The sequence below is a fragment of the Hyperolius riggenbachi genome, chromosome 5, assembly GCF_040937935.1.
Source record: "Hyperolius riggenbachi isolate aHypRig1 chromosome 5, aHypRig1.pri, whole genome shotgun sequence".
Lineage (NCBI taxonomy): Eukaryota > Metazoa > Chordata > Amphibia > Anura > Hyperoliidae > Hyperolius > Hyperolius riggenbachi.
In genome coordinates this window covers 137,776,249-137,801,568 of record NC_090650.1, presented here as the reverse complement: position 1 = coordinate 137,801,568, position 25,320 = coordinate 137,776,249, and the positions used below count along the sequence as shown (strand labels likewise).

Sequence of the window (25,320 nt, the reverse complement as noted above, 5' to 3'; positions counted from 1 at the left end):
GAATCGGTCCTTCTCCACAATCTTCCTCAGGGTCCGGTCACCTCTTTTCATTGTGCAGCGTTTTCTGCCACACTTTTTCCTTCCCACAGACTTCCCACTGAGGTGCTTTGATACAGCACTCTGGGAACAGCCTATTCGTTCTGAAATTTCTTTCTGTGTCTTACCCTCTTGCTTGAGGGTGTCAATGATGGCCTTCTGGACAGCAGTCAGGTCGGCAGTCTTACCCATGATTGCGGTTTTGAGTAATGAACCAGGCTGGGAGTTTTTAAAAGCCTCAGGAATCTTTTGCAGATGTTTAGAGTTAATTAGTTGATTCAGATGATTAGATTAATAGCTCTTTTAGAGAACCTTTTCATGATATGCTAATTTTTTGAGATAGGAATTTTGGGTTTTCATGAGCTGTATGCCAAAATCATCAATATTAAAACAATAAAAGGCTTGAACTACTTCAGTTGTGCGTAATGAATCTAAAAAATATGAAAGTCTAATGTTTATCAGTACATTACAGAAAATAATGAACTTTATCACAATATACTAATTTTTTGAGAAGGACTTGTACATGCTGGATTTTTGATAAGCATTGCAAAGTGAACAATGAAAATGGGGACATCCTTGGCATATATTATATTGTAGTGGTGAAGGGATTGAAATATGTCTAACATGGCAATATATCTACTGGCTATGTCACAGTTAGGCTCCCTGCACACTGCATGCGATTCCGATTCCGCTTTTTAATCGGTTTTTACATTCGATTCCGATTTTTCATCTTTACTGCATGCTGCGTTTTTTTATCCGTTTTTCTGTTGAATGTATTCAGGGAAAATCGGAATTGAAAATCGGAAACGGAATCGGAATTGGAAAACGGATTTGCAGTGTGCAGGGAGCCTTATACAGATCATTCACTGAACCAATGACTCCCATGAAAAGTAAACCCATACCATTAAAGATCTCCCATCATATGTAACAGTTAACAGGAGGAATTATGGGTCAAAAGTGTCCTCTGGCCTTTAAAACAGAATGCCAGTTGGATGAGGTAATTATGTTGAAAGATAAATTAACCTATCAGCACGTTTTTAAGATGTGAGTGGAAACTCACACTAACACAAAAAGTGCAGACAAAACCCATGTACATTCTAACCTAGTATAAACTATCACCTGTTCATTAATAAACTTGATTTAAATGTTGTAATTACTGTATTTGTACTGACAAAAGCCATATATGTATTTACTTTCTTTAACTGAGCAGAGTACTAATTGGAGAATAGGAACATGTGTTCTCGTGGTGAATGATCATCCACCATCAATGAGATGCTGATGGTCATTCACAAAATGAAAGTGAACGCTACAGTTTCCCACTACTTTCTGTGTACTGTTCAATGCACAGGATAGTGTGGGGACATCTGGTGGTCAAAAAGTAAAATTACACATACACATACATTTAAATCTTGTTTAAAAAAAAGTGCTGGCATTAAAAAAAAAAAAATCACAAATAGTTACCTTAGGGACTCAGATTTTTTAATATGTACGTCATAAGGGTATGCCACTATTATTTTTGCTAATTAACCACTTACTGCACCTATTGCTGTATGTCTATGCCCTGGGAAACTTAATCAGAGTTACATAGTTATTTGGGTTAAAAAAAGACATACGTCCTTCGAGTTCAACCAGATCCTCGTCTTCTGCTGCAGGTGACCGCTGCTCGCTACCGTGCGGTAACTCCTCACCGCTCATTAGAGGGGAGATGAATGAATGGGAATGTAGTTCCCGTTCATGAATCTAAGTCCCCATGTCAATGATGGCCAGCATCAATGAGTTTTTAATGGGAAATAACCCGTGGTAGGGGAAGTGCTTAATCATGTTTTATAGAAAAATGACATCAAAGCAGAACTGCAGTCAAAAATTCTCCTCTGCTCCTATACATTAGCCAAGCTATTATAACTTCTGAGAACAGACGTTTTTTTTGTTTTGAGGGACTGAAAGGGTTAATGATCAAAAACGTTTCTCCTAAGAGCCTTACTCATGTGCATCACTGAGTTTCTGCTTTTAAAAATTAGACACCTTTCTGTGTTTTGTTTTGGTTTTTTTGCTCACCCTGCATGTTTCCAAACACAATGGCCATATGCAATTACATTTTTCTCCTGCTTTTTGTCCCAAGAGATAATTTTTCATTTTGTATTTAAAATAATTTGTTAGGAATTTGCAATTGAAAATGTACCAAAAAGTACTATCAAAATTATTTTGAGTATTTTCTTGCTTACTGGGGGTGTAAAAGGCATTGTATTGAGAATATAACCTAGGAAAAAACTCAGGAGAAAAAGTTAATTGCATATGGGCCAATGTATTTCACCGCACTCCCCCAATAAACCAGAATGAATGCTGAAAATTGCAAAAAACGCATTAGAAAAATATGTACAAATTGCAAGAAGACGTATGCTCTCTCCTTGATAAAAACCTGTGTGGCCAGTAAAAAACCATCAGGTCCCATTCACACTTGAGCATTTGGCCGGCGATTGCGGCAAAACGCTCAAACGCTAGTGCTTTTGAAAGCGCTAGTGTAATTAAACCCTATGGGCCCGTTCTTGCTTGGGCAATTTGCGCTAATTGCCTCAAATCACCCAAAATCGCGAAACACAAACACGTCGCCTGCACCATTTTCAGGCGATTTCCCGGCGATCGCATTTAGTGCTATAGAACCACTAAATGCGATTGCGGAAAAATCGCAGCAGTGTTCAGTGATTTTTTCCGCTGAAAAATCACTCACGCAAAACGCCAACGGTGAGCGCCGGCGTTTTGCCCTTTAAGTGTGAATGGGCCCTCATTGTGCTTTCAGATTGAATGGTACATTACATTATTATGCAAGATGGCTGTTTATGGTGCTAGCTGCTGTAATGAGGAGCGCGCTTGTGATTTTCAAATAGATGGGATTACATTGGAGAAAAAGCAGGAAAGATAACTATATAGACAATAAGGAGTTGAGGGACTCTGCTATGTCAGACTGTAAGGGTGCATACACACATCCAATTTTGTTTGGCCAGTCACTGACTTCTTTTATCACATCCATATAGTATGAGGTGAGGACCAACGGATTTTGAAAACTATGAACAGATTGTGCAGGTAAGCTCCCAAATTACATGGAAGTATTAAATTGGCCAATCAAAATTTGATGTGTGTACACACGTTCAATTATGATTAGCCAATCACAGACCGATTTTACCACCTCCACGTAGTATGAGAGTTTACTTACACAATCTGCTTATAGTATTCAATATCTATAATCCACAAGACAAGAAAAAAATCGGCACAAGATAAAGCTCTGGCAGGTTGGGAGAGGCAGGTGCAGAGTGCCACTGTGCCTCCAGTAGATAATATATCAAATTACAGAGGAGAGAAGAAGCTTCCGGGCACCAGTGTGCATAGCCAAGTCACCTTTTATTCAAAGCTTCCAACACCTTCAAGACATATATGCATAAACCTGACAGCTGTTTCGCAGGATAACCTGCTTCTTCAGAGGCAGCAAATACATGTATTTGCTGTAACCTGCTTCTTCAGAGGCAGCAAATACACGTATTTGCTGCCTCTGAAGAAGCAGGTTATCCTGCGAAACAGCTGTCAGGTTTATGCATATATGTCTTGAAGGTGTTGGGAGCTTTGAATAAAAGGTGACTTGGCTATGCACACTGGTAACCTGCTTCTTCAGAGGCAGCAAATACACGTATTTGCTGCCTCTGAACAAGCAGGTTATCCTGCGAAACAGCTGTCAGGTTTATGCATATATGTCTTGAAGGTGTTGGGAGCTTTGAATAAAAGGTGACTTGGCTATGCACACTGGTGCCCGGAAGCTTCTTCTCTCCTCTGTAATTTAGTATTCAATATCTGTTGGCCCTCATACTATGTGAAGGAGGTAAAATTGGTAAGTGATTGGTCAATCATATTTGAAAATGTGTACCAACCTGGCTTTAAAGAGACACTGAAGCGAAAGAAATATATGATATAATGAATTGGTTGTGTACTATGAATAATTGCTAGAAGATTAGCAGCAAAGAAAATATTCTCATACTTTTATTTTCAGGTATATAGTGTTTTTTCTAACATTGCATCATTCTATAATATGTGCAGATTACACAACACTCAGCATTCAAAATGAGTCTTTCAGAGCAGTCTGTGAAGTAATGACCTCTCCTCTAGCAGAGGAAAAGTAAATAGTCCAGGAACAGTTGAGATAATAAAAGTCAGATAACAGCCCCCTCCACGACTAACTTAGTCGGAAAGCTTAATGGCTTGTTTGCATAGAGATAACAACTGGAGTTTCTCAACTCTTCCTGTACTGGAAACAATTACACTGATGTATCTGATCTTAATGTTTTATTTCTTAGCTGTGCTACACATACAAATCATAATATCATCATTTTTTTTTCGCTTCAGTGTCTCTTTAAATATTCCTTAGCATTACCGCTTTACTCTGTAAAATGACCCTTTATAATATTTAGCCTGTTATATGGCAGTAGGTTATCAGTCCATGCTATGACAAGAAATACACACTTTTAGAAGACAAGAAAAAAAAACAGTTCTTGACTACTGGGATAGCCAGCTTTGGAAGAAAGGTAGTAAGGATGGTAAGAACAAAGATGGCAAACTGAAAGTGGGATTGGTACTATACATCACACCTTCAGAAATCCACCCTAATTAGCAGCTTTACTTTAAACTGTCAGGTTGCTCCTCCACTCCTTCCTCCGCAATCTTTTATAATGTATTTTCACACTTTGAGTATAAGATGTATAAGAACTATAATAAAAAAAATAGTTTTAAGAGCTGGTATTAAAAATATTTCATAGTTACTTAATAGATTTAAGCAGCTCTTAGTATTATGCTAGTTGCACACATACAGATTTTAATGCAATTTACCATTTTTGTGACCACAACAGGGTTTTAATCAATGGAATGCTTAAAAATGATCTACTGCATTCAGCTGCATCTTCTGATTATTCTTATTCTGGTTGTCCTGTTCCAGAAAATTATAGCGTTTTATCAAAGTTATTCTTTATTAGTTATTGTTAACTGATCTTTGTTAACCTGCCACAGTTTTACAAAGATGAAATTAATTTATTGGATCAACAGTGCCATCAAACACTTGTGAAACTGCAAATTTGGGCACGATTGTAGCTGGGATATTTTGGTCCCAACATAGACGCCCATGTTAAATTTAGCAATTACTTGTGTTGTGTTTGAATTCGGCATAGCGAATTTGCAACACTCGGATACCCCTGACTGCTGCTGTTCAGCATTCGAACAAGTGAACAGGATCAAAAAGAGTTCATTTACTTGCATGTCAAGTTATGCTTCATGTGATTGTGATGCTTCCTCCTACCAAACCGGAAGTCACGTGAAACACAACGTGGCACGCAAGTCATGCCAAATTTGAACACCAACACTAGCAATTACAGCCACAAAAGTGAGCATCGGGAAAAAGAAGTGCCTGAGCAAAACAGCAGCGTTGGAGCTCCACTACTACCTAACGGAATTATGCAAAGACAGCAATGGGCATGTGGTTTTGAGTGACTATATAACCACTTACTTGGGGCAGTAGTACACCAGAGCAGCAGCAACTCTGTACTTTTTAATTACCTTCCTGCTGAAGGAGGCTACATTGCAGCCAAACTCCAGACTTTTTCATTACCAGCCTTACTTGGCTGGTTTAATTACTGGGTTTGGAGTTAGGAGTGTGGGGGAGGGGGGGGGGGGAGTTTAGTGTTCGGAGTAGATAGTGGAAGGTTAGTGTAGATATTAGGAGTTTGGTGTTGGGTATAGATAGAGGAGTATTAGTGAGAGAATAAGGGTGCAGAGGGCAGTAGTAGAATATTGGCATAATTACCGATATTCTCTATTGTTATTACCTGACGTTACACATTTCAGCTGTATAACAACTAAATAATTAGTGCAAATGACAGAACGAATTATATGTGTACAGTAGGCTTATTTACATGCATAAATCCTATTATGACATGATAGCTAACACAAATCTACCAATTAATTTACAATAAATAAATAAATAAAAAGATAAAGATCTGTGGTTGCACAGAAAATTTAGTGGTGGTGGTTAACTGCTATTTGACCTGTTGCATTCTTTCAGCCTTGCTGGTCATGTAAATTATTTCGTTCATAGTCATTAAAGAAGGTAAACTTTAAATTCATATAATTTATGTTGCTGTGGTAGCTTAAGCTCTGTGTCCAGCACTACTTATGAAAACAATACACTTTTTGGTACCCAAGTCTCACAAGTGGACACTATTCAGCTCATGGTAGCATCCCTGCTATGGCAAGCCATTGCTTGTGTGAGCTGTATTATAATCCCCAGGATGTCTCACTGTTTCATTATAGTAATTGTTACTGCACAGGGAGGATCTAAGCTAAACAAAAAAAAATAATTGAAGTTCAGTCACTTATTCAAACTGGTAAGCTGCATGGAGCAATCAACTGCATAGCCAAAACAATAGAATCGCAACTCACAGCAAGAGAAACCAGTAGATACGCATGATAGCTCCAATACAAACAGAGATTTATCAATTCTAGGGATGATCCTAGGGATGGTTAATGGGATGCAAATAATTACAAGTTGATGCAGTATTATGCACATTTAGTATGCAAATATATGCATCTTGAAAATAGATAAATTAGCACACACAGCATATGTGTCTAGGATGTCATAGCATTCACTGAGTACAAACCTCAAATTTCCCTTCATATTGGATCAGATAGATAGATAGATAGATAGATAGATAGATAGATAGATAGATAGATAGATAGATGTAGACCCGACAAATATGTGTATATAGTGGAGGTGCCATGCGTACAGATGATGAACATCAAATTCATCTTGGACTCCAAACTTCAAAGGAACAGAAGCTGAGCCTATCAAACCCAGTGGCTGATAAATAATCATTTAGCTTGTAATGGGTTAACTAACCAGTAGCAAGGTTTTACTGAATTACTTTCAAATCCAATGGCATTTGCATTCAAATCTGAATTTTGACCTCAGGTCTAGATATTTGTATCTGCTGGCTTCATGTATGTTGAGCCAGACATTTGTTTTATTTGTGAATCTGTCTGTGTGATACAGACTGCACTTATATTGAATTTGGACCTAGCGATCATTATGGACACAGATTTGCATGCCCAACACTTTGCTAGGCGCACAAATATACAGCTATGAAATATTGAAATTACCTCTGTTAGGTTACAGTGTCCCTTAATTATTCTGCAATGCTTGGATAGAAGACAAATAATATAGAGGATACAAATGTGTGACATTAATCAGTCACCCAACTGATGTTGTTTCATCATATCTGGATTGGCCACTGAAAGAAGAAAAACTAGTGGGGTGATTTGCATATTCAGTGACCCAAAAATGATATATTATGGGGGTAACTTCTTGCTCATTCTAAACTCTTGCAACTATCTTATGTTTTGGAAAGGCAGAGTTCCCCTTGCCAGTGACGGATGATAAGATGGAAACTTGGTTGCATGGCTTCATCTTACCTTTTCTGGTCTGTAGGTATTTAGCCAACATTGCTCCAAAAATGGCTTTTTGGTCACCGTTTCCATCAACACGCTGGAAGGGCTTTAGCTGGTTCGAAGAGGAGGCGCGAATATGTCGTGGGTGCTGTAATATACTCTGTTGTGCTCTTTCACCGACTCCAGGATCTTCATTTATAGAGCCCGCTGTTTGCTGTCCCATTGAAGTTGCCGACAGCACAGCGAGTAATATACAGATGCATATTCCACTGTACATAGCTGGGGAGACATGAATTCAATTCTTCATTACTGCACTTGTTTTCATCACAATTACACATGTTGACACAAATAGCCTTTCGCATCAATATTTTACCCCTGAGAATCAATGGAGCACACAATCAGCTTTCCATTCTATGGAATAGAGAAACATTAGATTATTTGTTCCTTAGGCTGTAAGTCACCTTAGGTTTATATTTCTCAGTAATTACAATATGACCCTCACCATTCATTATTGCACTTCTCCTAAACTGTGCAACCTGTTATTCAATTAGGATTTAGAGAAAATAATATGAACAATGAGAACATGAAAATACAGTAACCCAAACCATCAAAAAAGAAGTCACAGTACACTATTCTGGACACAATAAATTAATAGTTTATTGGTTGCTATATGTTCTAATGAACTGGTGATGCCTTAATGGACATACCATTGATTTCCAATGGGATGTTAGAAGGTGGTCCAGATTTACAGTTTTTACACCGGCATAAATGTATGTGTCCAACTCTTTCTATACATCCTGCACATCATGATTTTGTCTTGCCACAATAGGTTTTGTGATGCATGCAATTTTGCTTTTATTATTTCTTTAACATAGCCATATACTGCAGAGCTGTATAGACTGGTATATCACATATACAGTAACAGAACTTAATGCTTAGTGATAGTAGCTTCCCCCCCCCTCCCCCCCGTTCTCCAGCAATCCTGCCTGTTATATTACCATAAAATAAAACAAGCAACTTTTCAGACATTTACAGACAATAACAGTCGCATCATTTGTTCTAGATTATTTTTATCCAATTTTTACATGATAAGAGAGACTGTTTGCTGTAAAGGTACCCTGTAATTTGATATAGCAATTTCTGACATAAATGATACCCTAGGCTAATTTATAAAAACTGTCACAAAAGTCACAGTTGACTAATAGAGCTTTATTTTTCAAATACAGTACAGCAAGATTTTGATTGGTTGCTATAGGAAACTGTTCCACATTTGGTTCCTACTTTATGTGTTCCTATGACTTGATAAAGCAGCTGCATACTAGACATCCTAAAATGGGCTTACGTATTTATACACCACCGGTGAGTTTGGTGCCGTTTGAGCCAAATTGACGGCTCATCCTGCTGCTGATCTAATTCCCGGCAGCATAAAATACTATTCCCCCTCGGAGTCATAGCAACTCAGAGGGAGAAGTAATTCGGGGTCTTGCAATCGCCAGGACCCCCGAATTACCCATGCTGATCAGAGCTGTCTAGAAAGCCTCTGTAAATTGTCTGTCAGTCCAGGAAAAAAAAGTTTATTTTCCCTGTCCTGGGAGACTGACAACTAAGGGGGCAGAGAGAAAAAAAACTTTCTGCTTTCTGCATAATTGTTCTAATGAATGCATCTGCTCAGCCTCTGATAAGGAATCATACAAAGTTTTGTAGACAAAGATTTGTAGAGAGTCCCTACTCAGTGTGCAGCAGGTTCTTGTGTACAGTGCCCAGCACCCAGCCTCTCTACCCCCCTTCCCAAGTGTTGTGTACTGTAGTGATGCTGGAGGAGTCTGCACAGCCAATTCTGCTCCTTCAGAGGTGGACAGAGTGAGTGTAATGAGAAGTTGGGAATGGGAGCACACTCCTCTGTCATTTTTCTTTTTGTAGTGTGGGTGCTGTTTTTATATGAGGTGCATAGTGGCAGCATATGCTGTATGGCATACAGAGCTGGATCATCCACAAGGCAAACCTAGGCAGCTGCCTAGGGCCAGGAGAGAGTCTAGGAGCATGGTAGATGTAAGCCCCTACCAAATCTAACTAAATAAGCCAGGTGACCATCAGTGGAGGGCAAAAAGTGCTATCTTGCCTAGGGCCCCATTTCATAGGAATCCTTTTCTGATGGCTTATGGTTTATATCTTATGTGAAGTGTTCTATAGTGTGCGTAAATTTTATTTTTTTATTTTGTTTGTGTGTGTGTGTCATTCTGTGTGTGTGTGTCATTGTGTGTGTGTCATTGTGTGTGTTTGTGTGTCATTCTGTGTGTGTGTGTGTGTGTGTGTGTGTGTGTGTCATTCTGTGTGTGTGTGTGTGTGTGTGTCATTGTGTGTGTGTCATTCTGTGTGTGTGTGTCATTCTGTGTGTGTGTGTGTGTGTGTGTGTGTGTGTGTCATTCTGTGTGTGTGTGTGTCAATGTGTGTGTGTGAGCGCGTGTGTCATTCTGTGTGTGTGTGTGTGTGTGTGTGTGTGTGTGTGTGTGTGTCATTCTGTGTGTGTGTGTGTGTGTGTGTGTGTGTGTGTGTGTGTGTGTCATTCTGTGTGTGTGTGTGTCATTCTGTGTGTGTGTGTGTGTGTGTGTGTGTGTGTGTCATTCTGTGTGTGTGTGTGTGTCATTCTGTGTGTGTGTGTGTGTGTGTGTGTGTGTGTGTGTGTGTGTGTGTGTGTGTGTGTGTGTGTCAATGTGTGTGTGTGAGCGCGTGTATGTGTAAAGAGGTGATGGTGTGGTGACACCAGATTTCTTGCCTGGAGTTACAGAAAAAGCTTAAAACAAACCTGAATTGCCTGCTGTACATACTGCATCTTAGTTCTACAACTACATGAGAGCCCCTGCCTTTCATTTATACACAAAACGTTGTTTCCAGTAACTTAGAAATGTTGTTAAAAACACAGTACTGTAATATAGAGTGTAATGTAGGACCTCACTATGCCTCAGCTTGATAGTTCTGTCATTTAGTATACCTGTGTGCTGGCCAATCTCCTTGATTCAATTAGTTCTAAACTAAACTAGGTGGCCGGCCAGACACGTTAAAATGAAATGATCTGATTTTATGGCAATTCGATAAAAAAGATCAGATTTCCCGAAAAACATTTTTTTATTCAAGCAAGAAATCCGATCTGATTTCCGATTTTTATTTGTTAAACGTTGATCAGGAATGGTGGATTTTTCTAAACGATTTTTATGAAAATTGAATGGTGTGTGGTAGATAGTCAATTTATCAATATATACACCCAAGCAATTTTCTCAGAGTTTCCAATCATTTTTATTAATTGAGGAAAATTTGAACTTATGTGTGTGGTACATTGGTCAGATTTTTGAAATGATACAATCAGAAAAAATGATTGCAATTCTTGAATTGAACAGATATTTAAAAACTTGTATGGTGTGTGGCCACCTGGCTCTGTCATTCAACGCGCTTCACCCAAAACTATTACAAATGATTATTAAGTTATATCAGTTCCATTTCTCCATAGATGTGATCCTCTCATTAGAGATCGCTGCCGGAATGTCCATGGCTTGCATTGCTGAGCAGCAAGTATAAGACAGAGCGGCTGAAGTTTGCTCTCTTCTCTTTGTCTTAATACAAAGTGCAGAGCACCCTTTCACTGCTGGAGACAGCAACTTATGGAAGCAAGAAGTAGTCGTGATCCGCTAGCAGTGCAGACAATGCGCTTAGTAAAACACAAACCGATGAGGTAAAATAAACTATTGAAAGAGATGGTGTAATTTCTAGCAGCAGAGATCTTCCCAAATTTACTTGTAACCCCTTCTGCCCCTCTGTTCCCCAGCCTCCCCTTGCAGCTGTCTGCATTGTTCTCTCTATGCACTGTGTAGTTGTTTCAGAGACAATAGAGCTATCTGAATACTAATAGAGAGTAGACAGAGCGCAGCAGTGCTATGCATGAAAAGAGAGCGCTTACCTTTCCGACAGATCTGCTTTTCCCAGAGAGAAGCAGGAGAGGGCAGTGCTCAGTGCACAGGAATGACTGTGCTCCCTCTGCCTGCACAGCAGCTTATATAGTACCCCTCACTGTCATCTGTTTGCACAAGCTGACGCAAGCCAGGGATCGCCACATGTTCCACTGACTGGCATTGGGTCATAACATAATCATTTCACCCCAGGCCAAATGAAGTCTAAAGCTAGTGCTTCACGGTGCTATGTTATATTTTTATTTCAATTCTTACCTGTCTGTATGTATAACTTCTCTATTACTTGCCTCGGGTTGGTGGTCAGATTGAAATGCACTTACTGATAGTCCATGCCTGTAAATCACCTGCCACTTCAGAAACTTCAGGACCTTAGGATATTAAAATCCACTGGCTAATTAGTTGTTGCACACACAATCTTTACTGTAGAAATATCTAATCTACGAAATATTTAGCTGTTATCAGGGCTGTTTCTAGCCTTTTCGTCACTCCAAGCAGTGGTGTAACAATAGGGGCTTCAGCCCCTGCACCCGTGCTGTTTTTGGGGCAGGAGGGGTTGCAGCATGAGGGGAGAGCATTGGATCTGTTTATCAGGAAGTAGCGTGTGGCACTTAGAGATCGGACCTCAGTGGTGGAACACAGAGTTATGCCTGTGTTCCTGCCGCCTCTGCTGCCACCTATTTAAAAGACACATCCAAGTTTTTTTTTTTTTTTTTAAATCCACTTACCTGGGGCTTCCTCTAGCCCGTGGCAACCGTCCTGTGCCCACACATAGGGCACCACGGGATCAAGGGGTGGGTGGGCAGCAGGCTATATACTACGGAAGAGGGGAAGGGTCATCTGGCTACCTATCCTGGAGGGAGTGGTGTTCATCAGGCTAACTTTACAGAAGGGGGGAGCATCATCTGGCTTATTTTACTAGAGGGAAGGTGGAGGGGTCATCAGGCTATCTAAGCTGGAGGAGGGGGAGGGGTTATCTGGCTACCTATACTATAGGTGTGGGGGGGGGTCATCTGGCTGTCTATAACAGTGGGTGATAAAAAGCTTAAAATTCCTCAGGAGATGGTGGTGGACTCGCCTCCCCGAAGCAGACAGGATACTGGCAGGTTTTTATAACAACAGGTTTATTTATATACTCCAAACAAAACAGTGCAACGCGTTTCACGGGTATATTCCCGCTTCCTCAGGCCATAAACAGATAGGAGTACACAGTACAGTCTTTAGGTTAGACAGAGGAGCTTATCGTGACCTAAAGACTGTACTGTGTACTCTTATCTGTTTATGGCCTGAGGAAGCGGGAATATACCCGTGAAACGCGTTGCACTGTTTTGTTTGGAGTATATAAATAAACCTGTTGTTATAAAAACCTGACAGTACCCTGTCTGCTTCGGGTAGGCGAGTCCACCACCACCTCCTGAGGAATTTTAAGCTTTTTTATTACATTTTATCCTGCTGGCGCCTCTGTTCACCTTTACATTGCCAGTATCTACCCCTGGTGGAGGGGTTGATCCCCATCTTGTTTCCTTATCTACAGAGAGTGACTTTTAATCCTGAGTGAGGACAGGTCTAATCTCCTCACCTGCCTGTACAGTGTTTGCCTATGCGGTAACCCACACTTGTGAGTGTATACATTATATACTTTTCATACTACTTCGCTCATTTTGCATACTACACTATATTGGGCTCTCAGGGTTTCCTTTCTTTATCATAACAGCGGGAAGGGTCAACAGGCTACTTATACTGGAGGGAGGCGGAAGGGTCATCTGGATACCTAAATTGGGGGAGGGGTGGAGACATATGGTTACCTATACTTAAGGGGGCAGCTGCTGACGGTGGCCTTGGGCGGTAAAGAGTGCAAATACGGCCCTGCTTGTGGATGATCCAGTTCTGTATGCCATACAGCACATGCTGCCACCATGCACCCCGGCGTGGCTGCGGCGGCAGCCCCAGGACCGCCTAATGCCTGGGGCTCTGTTTTGTAGGAGATTGCATCTCCTGCTTGGTGGGCGGAGAGGAGCTCCACCTTCAGTCTCCGAGTGGCGATCACTGCTCGGGAGCAGCGTGTACAGGGGACAGCCGTGTGACACTGCTGTCTTATTTGAATGTTTTAGTTCAGGTTTTTCATAAGGTTACATACAGTAAGGTTAGGCCCTAGGCAAGGGTGACTAAAGTTTGGCTTCAGGAATAAATGTAGCCATTAGAAATGGTACGGGACACTGTACTTGGTTGCAGCTGAAGAGCACATCTGCAAGAACTAATTCATAAAACTGTTGCCCGGGGTCACCATATCTACAGGAAATAGTTATTTAAAGTATGTCTGCAGCTTTACACTAAACATGCATACACGTGCTCTTTCGGTGTTTCCTGAAGGATGGAGCTTAATCCTGCAAGTAACACTGCAAGACAGTAACACTGCAAGCTCTGTACAGAGGCGTTTTGGTATACAATAGCGAAGCGCACTGATCCTATATGGATAGGGGACCCCATGGTGCATAATGGAATGGCTTCTGGCAGATGAGGTAAGCGATCTAATAAAGTTTGCTGTGCTGGATCTTTAACCACTTGAGGACTGCAGGGCTAAACCCCCCTAGTGACCAGGCCATTTTTAGCAAAATTGGCCACTACAGCTTTAAGGCCAAGCTGCAGGGCCACACAACTCAGCACAGAAGTGATTCCCCCCCCCTTTTCTCCCCACCAACAGAGCTCTCTGTTGGTGGGGTCTGATCGCTCCCCCCATGTTTATTTTTTTTTAAATAAATATTATTGTTTGTTGTTTTTCTTTAAAAACCCCTGTTTCTTTAAATTTCTTCCTTCCCTCCCCCCCTCCCTCCCCACAGCCAGCCAATTATGGCGATCGGCTGTCATAGGCTTCTGCCTATGAGAGCCGATCGCTCTCTTGTCCCCCATGCGCTGCTGCTCATCGCATCGCTGCACCTAGTAAATAGACGGCGTGATCGCCGTCTAACAGTCTCCCGAGCGGCAATAGGCGTGCGATCTCATGCAAAACAGAGCCCCAGGACTTTACGCCACTTGGCGTTAGGCGGTCCTGGGGCTGCCGCCGCGGCCACGCCTACTGGCATGACGCGGGCGGCAGAAGGTTAAATAACCTCGGGTGGGGGGCACCTGCACTCACACTAGATTCTGAGCTGAGCCACCCACAAATGATTAAAATATACTATAGGGGAACAAAAAACAAGTTTTGGATACCTGTCTCTTCTTTACATCATCAGACATTTGGAGACTTGTGACTGACTCCTACTAGTCATGTGCAGTAAGGAAACATTTGTGACCACGCCCAATATGCTCCTGTCAGTGGTTGCTACACACAGCCATGCGGGAGTGTGCAGAAAGAGGACATGCGGAGTGGAAACAATGGCTGCTACAGTGGCAGCAGGACACGAAGGCCAGAGACAAGGAGTGGCCCCAAAATCCCTGATGATAAAAAGAATATACTCAATTCTCACATTTTACTTTAAAGGGACCCTAAGCAGTGAATATAAACCAACTTACCTGGTGAATCAGCTGATTTCTGCGTGCGTCTCTGAGAGCCTGAGCAGTGAAAATAAACAAAATCGGTACTTACCTGGGGCTTTCTCCAGCCCACCGTAGGTTGGGAGGTCCCCCGGCGTCCTCCTGGCTCCTCTCCCGGTCCTGCTGCACAATCCATCACCGGCAGCAGCCGGGCCAAGTGTCGGGCTGACACTTTGTTAACGGTGACGCTCGTTGTCATCACGCCGGCCGGCGTGACAGTATTGCGCATGCGCGGTTTAGAGTTAGAAAACCGCGCATGTGCAGTACTGTCACGCCGGCCAGTGTGATGACGCGTAGCGGCGGCGTGATGACACCGATAAGAAAGTGTCAGCCCGACACATGGCCCGGCTGTTGCCGTTGATGGATTGTGCAGCGGGACAGGGAGAGGAGCCAGGAGGACGCCGGGGGACCTCCCGACCTATGGTGGGCTGGAGAAAGCCCAGGTAAGTACCGATTTTGTTTATTTGCACTGCTCAGGGTCCCTTTAAGAGCTTTAGAAGATGCCTTCCACAAGTCACAGAGCCTCCATAAGAACACAGACCTGCCAGGGGCGTAACTAGACATCATTGGGCCCCCCTGCGAAACTTTGGATGGGGCCCCCCATCCCCCTCGCTTTCTGCACAGGTAAACTGAGGACCAATGTGTTTTTCCCATACAGATAAAAACACCTAGACTTAAAGGAAACGTCAGGCAATCTATGCTACCCCTAGATCTACTTACCCGGGGCTTCCTCCAGCCCCTTGCAGCCGACAAGTCCCTCGTTGCAGCTCTGCTCCCAGTACATTAATACACACACAATCGTATTATTTTACTACATGAGAGCACATGCTATATGGAGGAACAACAATGACATGCTGAACATAAGATATAGTATTTACTGTAACTTTGGCAAAACATTCAGAATGTCACTGATTGATACTGTTATTACAGGATCTTGGACTTCATTGAGACAACAAGCTCTCAATGAAGCAGCAACAGTAAGACATCAATCTCCACTCCATTGTGTTGTAAAAGTAAATAGAGGCCATAAGGTCTTTAGCCCTTGCGAGATAAGAATCTAGGAATCCTTTCAAAGTGATTGCAGAAAAGGGAAAGTCTACAACTTTTTTTCAAAATGTGACTCCTTTGTTTGTTAGGTTGTACATGGAGCCATCAGAACTTAGCTGCAGTGTGAGACAGATGTTTTTACAAACCCTAGGGAGCAGGGACAGTGTACAAATTCCAAAGTGTGTATGAGTCCTTATCTGTGTGGTGGACACATGAAGTCAATATAACAATGGTGCGAGAGCAGAATACGTTTTTTCACTCCATGCCCTTAGCTGTCAGTCTCTCAAACTTTTACCCCCACGAGCCCCCTGTGGCTTCTGGGCCCCCCTGCGGAGGCATTTCTTGCAGGGTCTGTTGTTACGCCCCTGAGACCTGCTGCTACACCCACAGCAAGTCACTATGCAGACAACAGAGACTCGCTGGGGCACATGTCTCTCCCAGATGCTACTCCTGGGTCCTGATCTCACTATGCTGTTCCGGTCCTCAGGCTGGGAGCACACTTGTCTGTTTGTATGTTTTCTCCCCAGGAAAACTGAACAACAATGTTATTCAATTAGCTAATGCACACTTGAATGTGTTTTGACATGCAGATAAAAACTGACAGCTGTGAAGTTCTGCACACATTTTCTCTATCAATTACATTAGCTTCTGTGATAAAACATGCATGGTTTCACACAGACAGACATACAGGGTGTGCAGAAAAACACACAAAAAACTGACAAAGGAATTTTCCTCCAGTCCCAGCTTCTTATTGAACTCACTCTGTCCACCTCTGATGCAGCAGAACTGGCTCTGCAGACTCCTCCAGCATTACTACACTATACAGCACTTGGAAAGGAGGTGGAGGGACATACACAAGACCCTGCTGCACACTGAATAGGGACTGTCTACAAATCTTTGTCTACAAAACTTTGTTTGATTCCTTATCAGGGCTGGGCTGAGGCAGAGGCAAGAGAGGCTCCAGCCTCAGGGCGCCGTGTAGGAGGAGGCGCACAACTCACTCGGCTATCATTCCCCTATTGTGTTTGAAGCCGAGAGAAATAAGAAAAGGGGATACATGGCAGTGACTGCAAGCCAGATAACAATAAATTAAGGTATTGGGGTCAGGCGCCTCTTAGTCTAATAGCAATCAGTGTGTGGCGGCTGGGCTGGGAGAGATGGAGAGGCGCACTTTGGTGTCTCAGCCTTGGGTGCTGGAGGACCTTGTCCCATCTCTGTTCCTTATCAGTGGTTGAGCAGATGAAGTCATTAGAATAATTGTGCAGAGAGCAGAATGCTTTTCTCTCCGCACACTTAGTTGTCAGTCTCTCAGGCAGGGTCAGTTTTCTCATGAAGCAAGGTGAAACATTTTCATCAGGTGCTGAGATTACAGGGGCAGCATGTTTGTACTGTGTTTACACAAACAGCATGCAGTCAAAGTAGGAGGAGAAGCAAGAGAAGAATGAGGTGGAAAGGTCATCATTAGGGAAAAGCATCTTGTTGTGCTGTGTGAGGAGTCTGACAATGAGTGAGGAGGGGGGAGGCAGGAGAGCAGCATGGTCATCCTCACAAGTTTGCCTCAGGCAGCAAAAAATCTAGAACTGGCCCTGCTCTCAGGACAGGGAAAATGAACTTCTCTTTTTTTCCTGGACTGTCAGCAAATTTACAGAGCCTTTCTAGACTGCTCTGCCCTGCAGGTGACCACCTGTAGTGCCTGTGGTTTGAAACGCCTCGGCTGGTAACCTAAGATGCAAGTTCCTGTGCGATTGATGGGTAATCTGACAGGAAGTTGCATTGTCTGTACATGTCCAAACTGCTCCCGATCGATAACGGGATCAATTTTTCCATGATCACTTCAGAAAAACGAGCTTGGTATCGAACAGGAGCAGATCGGAGTTGACGGAATTAATTGCTCGATTCCTGTCAATTGGAATCCAACCCAGCATTATATTATTAAATTGTTTAACATTTTCTTATATGCTGTGGCTGAAATCCATGCAGTCTATATACCTAGTTATTTGAAATATGCTATATACTTTTCTACAGATTCTTTCTGCAACATTTGTACATTACCTATCAATATATTTTGTAACATTTATCTTTATGCATAGTTTCACTGTGTGACACACGAAATCTGTCTATTGCTGAACAGTGCTCTGTAGGATCCATCTATTAAACTCATGTACCATGCCATAGCTCACACTATAAGTGCCTGCATATCTATCTATCTATCTATCTATCTATCTATCTATCTATCTATCTATCTATCTATCTATCTATCTATCTATCTCTCTATCTCTCTGTCTAGCAATCATCGGTGTATACCATTGTCTATATTATTTTGTACTCCATGTTTGTTTCTTACTTTGAATAGCGCTGTTAACGCTTTATAAATAAATAATATTAATATCCATCTAACCTCCCCTCACAATTCATCCTTACAATTTACCTACAGGATGCCTGGCTGCTCATCTACACTATACTGAGCCTATTTGCCTGCAGTATCATCCTGGTTAACCTCTGTGCCCAATTGCCTGTAGTAAAAAACTGCCACAAAATTTGGCTTAATTACAAAAAAACGAAAGCAAAGTAAGCTAAAGCTGCTTGTGTAGATGTCCATAGTGGTAGCAGATGAAGAAAATAACTTCACAAGTAGTTTTTGCTTCCCTTTTTTTGTTAATGAACTCCTTTGGTGTCCGGTCTGGCATCTATTCAAGCAGTCATGACATGGAGTTCAGGAACTTACATTCACAATTTAATAAGATATATATTATTATTCATGATAAGAGCACTGTGCTAGACTTGCTCATCATAGATGTTAAAGTGAACCTGAAGTGAAAATAAACTTATGACATAATTAACCTCTTGAGCTCCAGAGGTTTATACCCCTAATGACCAGGCAATTTTTTACAATATGGCAATTCACAACTTTAACAGTTTATTGCTCCGTCATACAATTTAGCACCCAAATTAATTTCACCTCCTTTTCTTCTCACGAATAGAGCTTTCTTTTGGTTGTATTTGATTGCTGCTGCTGCTGTTTTTAGGTTTTTTTTATTAATTAGAAATTACCCAAATTTTTGCATATATTTTTTTTATCCCCCCCCCCCCCCATTGGCACTAGACTAAGATACATACACTACACATACTGTACATAGACCGAGTGTGGTAGGGATTAAATTGTGAGCCCCTCCGAGGGACAGTTAAGTGACAAGATTATACTATGTACAGTGCTGCGTAAGATGTCAGTGCTATATAAATACTTAAATGTTTAATTCCCCCCCCCTCCCAAAAAAAAAAAACAAAACAGCCTAAAAAGATCTGATAAGTTGCTGGCAGGCTGATTGCTGGGGCCCGGTGCGTAGACTGACGGGAGCTCCCGTCAAATCTCGTTTCTCGTAAGATGACACATATATGCATCACGGAGGAACAAGAGTGCCGCTGTCCTGCTGCCAGTCAGTGTCCCCACTGGTCTGTTAAGGAACCAATGGGGAGCCTTGGAGGGAAATTGTTTCACTAAAAACTGTCATTTACGCATTTAAATGTATACTTTTTTCCTTCGATAATTTTAAAATAAATTTTCTCAAAAACTATAAGGTCTTTTTGAAAAAAAATAAAAAAAAAATTTCCTCTATAAATTGTAAATTTCAGCACCTGGAGGCACCCTATTAGCAGCAAGAGGGTGCAATATCGGCGGAAAGGCTTGTTGAAACCCAAATAAGAAAATTGCATTGCAGGCATGGAAACTTACCTTCTTAGCCCCCTGGTGGGGATAAGGCTTTAGGAAGGGGATTTAGGGTTAGGAACCCGGGGGGGGGGGGGGGGGAATGAGGTTGGCCTTAGTTACTACCAGGATGGGGGGGGGGGGGGGGGGGTCTTAGGGAAAATCATCGCCAAGGGGTGTTTTAGGGTTACGCCCCACCAGGGGGGAAGACTTAGGATTAGGCACCACCAGTGGGCTCTTAGGGTTAGGCACCAGCCAGGTAAGGGTTCTGTGTGAGACTAGGGTTAGGTTTAGCCATAGTAAAATAATAGTAAATATTACAGATATTTTATTATCTAAAACTAGCAGTATATATAACTAATTTTAGCGATATTTTACTAGTGACAATCCCCTGCAGCTTTTTTCTTGTATGTGAAGTAATAACCCTTTTAACCAGGGCCAGCCCGAGGCAGAGGGAAGAGAGGCTCAAGCCTCAGGGCACAGTGTAGGAGGGGACGCACAACTCACTCAGCTATCATTCCCCTATTGTGTTTGAAGCAGAGAGACATAAGAAAAGGGGATACATGGCAGTGACTGCAAGCCGGATAACTAGAGATTAAGGTGTTGGGGGGGGGGGGGGGGGAGCCCTGGGCCACCTCTTAGTCTAATAGCAATCAGTGTGTGACAGCTGGGAGGGATGGGGGGGGAGCACTTTGGTGGCTCAGCCTTGGGTGCTGGGGGACCTTGTCCCGGCTCTGCTTTGAACCCTCCTGCAGTAAAACCTAATTAGAAGCTTTATCCAACTGTTTCTCAGCTGTTTTTGATTATAATTACTTTTCAGAAAACTGGATTGAATTTGACTAGCTGCTCAACAAGCTTTTTTGCATAGACCAACTCAACAACTCAAGTTTTTTAACTCTTGCTGTATGAGGACTTCAGACAATTTCTTATTAGCACTAGTACTAAAGTAAATATTTTTATCTCATCATGTCAAATGTCACTTTAAGTAGGCTTTAAGACTTGAAAAAATGTGTCAGGCCCCGTTTCCACTTGCAATACTAGAGTTTGCGCTAAACGCTAGCGATTGCAATTCAGCAAGTTGCTAATTTTTTTTCGGTTATTGCAATTTTGCTATGCAGTGCACTGCATAGCAAAATTGTGGTATAAATCGCTCCGAGACACGACCGCGCTGAAGTAAGAATTGAAACGCGGTAGTGAAAATTACCTACCGCAATTCCTATATTATTTAGCAAACCCTAGTGATTTAAAAATCGATAGCGATTTGTGATTTTGCGATTCAGCATCGCAATTGCCGCAAGTGGAAAAGGGCCCTAAGAGAGTGGTAGTAACTAAGGTTATCATGTTAACATTATATACTATATGATTGTTGTGGGATCCAGGAACACAAGGGGCCCATAATGTTTGTCTATAAAAATTAATTATCCAGCCACTATAAATATACTGAACGTACCCTCTGCTGCTAACTAATAAACATGTAATTCTTAGGGGGGAAAATGAAAGCAGACATGGTCTATAATCTCAGTCAAATTTTTTTGCTGATGCTTTATCATGCTGGGTAGGCTAAGCCTGGTCATAACATCTTATTAGTCAGTGCACCTCTCCAATACACTTCTTTTCCCGGTGGATATAATTAAGAACATATGCCAATATCTTTCTCCTGGTGATGTGTCATTGATATGCTGGACAGGTTGAGTGAGGTGGACTGTGTACGTCAAGGAGAATCCTAACAAATATATATCTATACACATTACTGTAACCTCTCCTCACCAGTTCAACAAAAGTGCTTATGTTTAACCCCTTCACACCCTAACTTTATAAAGCTCCGAGTTACAGATTTCTACCATACTACTTACTAGTTAAATGTAGAGAGTCTGAGGTTTGTTCAGTGTTGAAGAGCCAAATGAAGTGCTGTGTGAAGGACAGTTAATCTGGAAATGGTTATGTTTATGTTGGTAAGATCAGTTAAGTCTTGATCAGTGATTAGTTCTTTTGGATTATTCCATTTTGCACATTATCACTGATGCTTTCATTCAGCCCCGGGCTGCCCATGAGGCAGGGTGAGGCGGGTTCCTCAGACGGCACAAGTGTGTGTGGGGGGGGAGGGGGCTGCGCCCGCCTGCTCTTGGGGGCCACGAGCTGGATGGGGGAGCAGCCAGGAAGGGGGAGCAGCGGGCACAGCAGTGGGAAAGGGGGTCAGAACTCCCTCCCTCACCTGGGGCTCCCCGTCCGCACTCCCCCCTCCAGCTATTTTTGCAAAATTTAGAGCCGGCAATGAGTGGGGAAGCAATTACTCACTTACTTCCTTGTGATCCACTGATCGCCGCGTCACTTCCTGCAATGCCGCACACTAAAGTACAGTGGGCAGCAGTGCAGGAAGTGATGCCACGAGCAGTGGAACGCAAGGAAGTAGGTGAGTAATTGCTTCCCTGCTTGCTGCCCGCTCTAAATTTAGCAAAAATAGCTGGAGGGGGAGCACAGATGGGGGAGCCCCAGGTGAGGGATGGGGGAGGGGGGTCTGACCCCCCTCCCCAACGCTGTGCCCACTGCTCTCCCTTCCTGGCTGCTACCTCCTCCAGGCTACCGGGGGGTGGGGGGGGGGGTGGCATCCTCACAAGTTTGCCTCAGGCAGCAAAAAGTCTAGAACCATCCCTGCTTTCATTGCTTTGCTGAATTAGTTGATAATACTGTAAGATATGAGAATCCTACATCAGATGCAAAACTGTATTAATTTAAAACCAGCATAGATGCTGAGAAAAAAAAATCATTCAACAATTAAAACCTAATTGGTTGCTCTGGTCAGCTTGTCTACTTTTGATCCAGTTTATTTGGCCCATATTGATAAATATGTCTCAATGTACATGCAAGGTCCAGATTTAGCATTACTTAAATTGTCCAGTCATATGTAGGAAATGAGTAGGTGAAATTTGTGAAATCTGTTTAAAGTAAAAACCAGTTGCACAGTTAGCTGAGGGGGAAAAAAGCATAAAGTATGTCTATCGAGTTCAACCAGAAAATAAGGTATAATGCTGTCCTGCACCCTCACGTATCTCAGTTGGTCTAGAGGAAGGTGAAAAACCCTTGAGGTGCGTACACACGCACTACATCCAGCAACGACAGGTCCGTCAGACCCTCCCGCTGGGCGGACATTCAGCGGATCGTTCAGAAACAGCCTTATCAGTCCGCCGACAGCGCGTACACACACACTACTGTCGGCTGAACATCCGCCCAGCGGGAAGGTCTGACAGACCCGTCGTTGCCGGATGTAGTGCGTGTGTAGTGTACACACCTTTACAAAGCTTGGACTAATCAGTCCTAAAAGGAAACAAAAATCCTTCCAGAATCCAGATGGCAATCATATAAAATCTCTGGATCAACACTGCTGGGAATTTCCTAGCGATTATAGCCATTAAAGAGACTCCGTAACAAAAATTACAACGTTTTTTCTACCATCCTTCAAGTTCCTAAACCTATTCTAATGTGCTCTGGCTTACTGCAGCACTTTCTACTTTCACTGTCTCTGTAATAAATCCGCTTATCTTTCCCCTATCGGACTTGTCGCCCTGTGTCTGGAAGGCTGCCAACTCTTCCGTGCTGGTCTGTTTATGCACACCCCTCCAGGCCACACTCCAGTGTGTGTGTTATTTACATAAGCCAGCAGGTCTCTGCTATCTTATCAGTGATAGAAGAGAGCTGGATAAAAATCCTCCTCTGTTAGGCTGTGAAAGGAGCTGGGCTGACACATACTGAGGAATTAGACAGAAAGAAAGCATCAGCCTTACAGCCTGTCACTAGTATTCAGTGCAGGAGAGCTGAAGGGGACAGAAGGTAAAAACACACAAGTGATCTCTTGAGATACAAAAGGAAGGGTGTATACAGCCTGCTTGTGTATGGATGTATTTTCTATGTGTGGACATGCTGTACATCAACCTACTTCCTGTTTTGGTGGCCATTTTGTTTGTTTACAAACAAACTTTTTAAAACTGTTTTTGACTACTTTTAATGCGGCGGGGAGCGGCAAAATTGTGACAGAGGGGAATAGGAGATGTCCCCTAACACACTGGTATGTTTACTTTTGTACGATTTTAACAATACAGATTCTCTTTAATGTCCTTCAATGCAAGGAAAGCACCCAAGCCCTCTTTAAAGTCAATGGAAATCGGTCTTATAAAAAAAAAGCCAGATACTTACTGGGTCTGGGTCCTATAGAGCCTTCCCACTCCTTTCTCAGTCCCCTTGTTGCAGCAGCAGCTTCTCCGTTCGAATCCCCCACTGTAGGAGACTTTGGACGTCTTCGGGAGTCGGGTCCTCCCGAAGAAAGATGGCTCCATATTGCGCACGTGCAAACGTGTGAAAGAGGGCGCTCATGCATGCGCAGTATGGAACGGCTTATCTTTGGGAGCACTCGGACCCCTGAAGCCTCCCTTCATCGCTGGAGACAGCAGTATTTGATCAAATTGGTTGCTACGGAGTAGCCAACGCTGACGGGGACCTAGAGAGCAGAGGGAAGGCTTTATAGGACCCAGTGCCTTCCCTCTCCTTAGGTAAGTATCTGTTTTTTTTTTTAATAAAACCGATTCCCATTGACTTTAAAAGCAGATATAACATTTACCTTAACTAGATGGCAAAAAACTATTTCCCCCATACGCAGATCATGTCCCCTATTATTATTATTATTATTATTTATTGTATTTATAAAGCGCCAACATATTACGCAGCGCCTTTGTACAAATTGAATACTCACCTCGCAACGAAGGATGGATCACAGCGACATCCCACGTTGGCAAACGCTCCCCGACTTCATGCAACATCACACGATAGGAGCTAAGTGATCGTGGTTCTTTGCGCGGAGTCGTCTGGGATCTTAAAGATCGTGACGCGTGATCCTGATCGTGAGATCGCGGAAAACCACTGCTCGCCTCTCTAAAAAATTGCCAGTCGTCTGGAAAAGTGTTGGAAAAATCGCAAGGTGGGTACAGGCCTTTAGGTGTCTTTTTTTCCAAGCTAAATAATCCCAGTTTCACTAACCATTACTAGTGGTAAGTGAGACCTTCCATCCCTCTGACCAATTTTGTTCTCGTCTCTGCACCTGCTCTAAAAATGCAATGTCCTCTCTGTAATGCAGTTCCCAGAATTCTAGATGCAGCCATACAAGAGAGTTAAACAGGGGCAGTTTTATGCTAGGATCCCAAGTTTTTTCACATTTACTGCATCCTAGCATTTATTTACTTTATCTGCAGCTGCTTGGCATTTAATATGATTGTTTCACTTGTTGTCAACCAGTACTCCTAAGTCCCTCTCCAAGTTTGATGTCCCCATCCATATCACGTACGGTGCTAGACCATTGGTACAATCAAGATGCATGACTTTACATTTTTCAAAATTGAATTTCAGAATCAGAATCAGAATCAGAATCATATTTATTTCGCCAAGTACAACGGGGGTTGTACCCGGAATTATTTTTGGCTCATACAGGGTTGGAGATGGTACAAACACTTACATGCGATCCACACATACAATCAGGTACAGTAGTATAAAGTAAGCATATACCTATATATACATACAGCCAGGGGCGTC

The 25,320-nt window shown here is 42.5% G+C and overlaps 1 protein-coding gene across 2 annotated transcripts in view; it reads right to left on the bottom strand.

Moving 5' to 3' along the window:
• CCK (cholecystokinin) overlaps positions 1-11,532 on the bottom strand; it is a 34,291-nt gene extending 22,759 nt beyond the window's left edge. For both annotated transcript variants that reach the window (XM_068234494.1, XM_068234495.1), the window contains exons 1-2: positions 11,459-11,532; positions 7,534-7,788 (exon numbers count right to left, since the gene is read on the bottom strand). In XM_068234494.1, the coding sequence (XP_068090595.1) occupies positions 7,534-7,786 (253 nt within the window). In that variant the 5' untranslated portion in view covers positions 7,787-7,788; positions 11,459-11,532. The remainder of the gene's footprint in view (positions 1-7,533; positions 7,789-11,458) is intronic.
• Between the last annotated feature and the right edge of the window lie 13,788 nt (positions 11,533-25,320).